Raw genomic sequence first — 1,274 nt, 5'->3', positions numbered from 1 at the left:
CTCAGTTTTTCCATGTGGATCACTCCTTCTTTCGTCTTCGCAATGTGATGAGTTGCTCCTGAATCGACCCACCATCCAGTTAGATCTCCATCTGCAAACAGACATTCTGATATGACACAGATGACTTCTCTGTCAGAGTCCCCTTGAGGCTTCCTTCTGTTGTAGTTGCCCCGACCATTGTTGTCTTTCTTACTCGGGAATTTTGTCCTGCAATTCTTCTTTATATGTCCAGGCTTCCCGCATCTGTAGCATTTCACTACAGTTCCTTGAAATTTCTTAGTACCTGCATAATTGCCCTTGAACTTGCCATCGTTTCGATTTTTAAATTGTTTTGGTTTTACAGGCACATGGTTACCAGCATGTTTTTCCTGAACTGTCATTAGCTCTGCTCTATTTCTCTTGGTAAGACGTTGTTGTTATAGAGCTAACTGTATAGGAAGCTTTTCTAAAGTAAGTGTATCAAATTGAACACTCAAAGCAGTAACTGCCATATCCCAAGAAGGAGGTAGGCTGTTCAGGATTGTGCTGATCTGCATATTGTCAGATATGACATTCCCTACCACAGCTAAATCTTTAGCCATGACCAACATCTTGTTGACATGGTCCATTACATTATCTGACTCTTTCATCCTATAGGAATTGTATTGTTCTTGCAGTAGCTGTATGTGCATCGCAGTCATGGTATTGTATTTAGAAGCGATAGTATCAAACATATCCTTGGCAGTTGGACAATCCTCAAAGACTCTGATTTGATCATCTTCCATGAAGGCTAACATAATTGTTTTAGCCATTAGATCATCAGAAGAAAATGACTCATATGCCTTTTTCTCTTCATCTGTATGTTTGTCTCCTAAAGTAGGAAAAGGTTCGTTGATCACATAAATGAGTCTTTCTAAAGTCAATGCCAACATTATCCTACGTTTCCATGCATGGAAATTTGTCCCATTGAGTTTTTCAGTTTTAGCTAATTCAGAAGCTCCCACTCTTGATGTCATTTTGGAAACTCGCAAACCTGGCTCTGATACCACTGTTGAGTCAGATCTTGTAGCAGCGGAAGTGTTGAACCGCCTCCTTCGTGTTTAAGTGTTGTCCACAAACAAGCGCAGCAGTCAAAAAACGGTTACTTCTGTAAAGAAGAGAAAAGGAACCAGTACAAGAGAATGAAGAAGAAGGAGACGTTAGTGTTTTGGGGTTTTCTTCTAAAGGGCTGCTCACGGCTCGTTTTCATACATTCAAGAAAAGCTTGCTAGGAATTTAAAGCCTAGCCCCTTAGG

General features: G+C 40.5%; 1 protein-coding gene across 1 annotated transcript; it reads right to left on the bottom strand.

Moving 5' to 3' along the window:
• Positions 1-416: 416 nt before the first annotated feature.
• Positions 417-995, bottom strand: LOC116267884 (uncharacterized). The gene has a single exon (XM_031649815.1). It carries the CDS (start codon positions 993-995, stop codon positions 417-419), a length of 579 nt encoding a protein of 192 aa, XP_031505675.1.
• Between the last annotated feature and the right edge of the window lie 279 nt (positions 996-1,274).

The sequence above is a fragment of the Nymphaea colorata genome, unplaced genomic scaffold (genome assembly GCF_008831285.2).
Source record: "Nymphaea colorata isolate Beijing-Zhang1983 unplaced genomic scaffold, ASM883128v2 scaffold0001, whole genome shotgun sequence".
In the NCBI taxonomy this organism is placed as follows: domain Eukaryota; kingdom Viridiplantae; phylum Streptophyta; class Magnoliopsida; order Nymphaeales; family Nymphaeaceae; genus Nymphaea; species Nymphaea colorata.
Note: the sequence above shows the minus strand (reverse complement) of the source record. Positions and strands in the feature narration are given on the sequence as shown.

What these genes read in the sequence shown, in the direction of transcription:
- LOC116267884 (XM_031649815.1), bottom strand. Translation starts at nt 995, where the DNA reads ATGACATCAAGAGTGGGAGCTTCTGAATTAGCTAAAACTGAAAAACTC.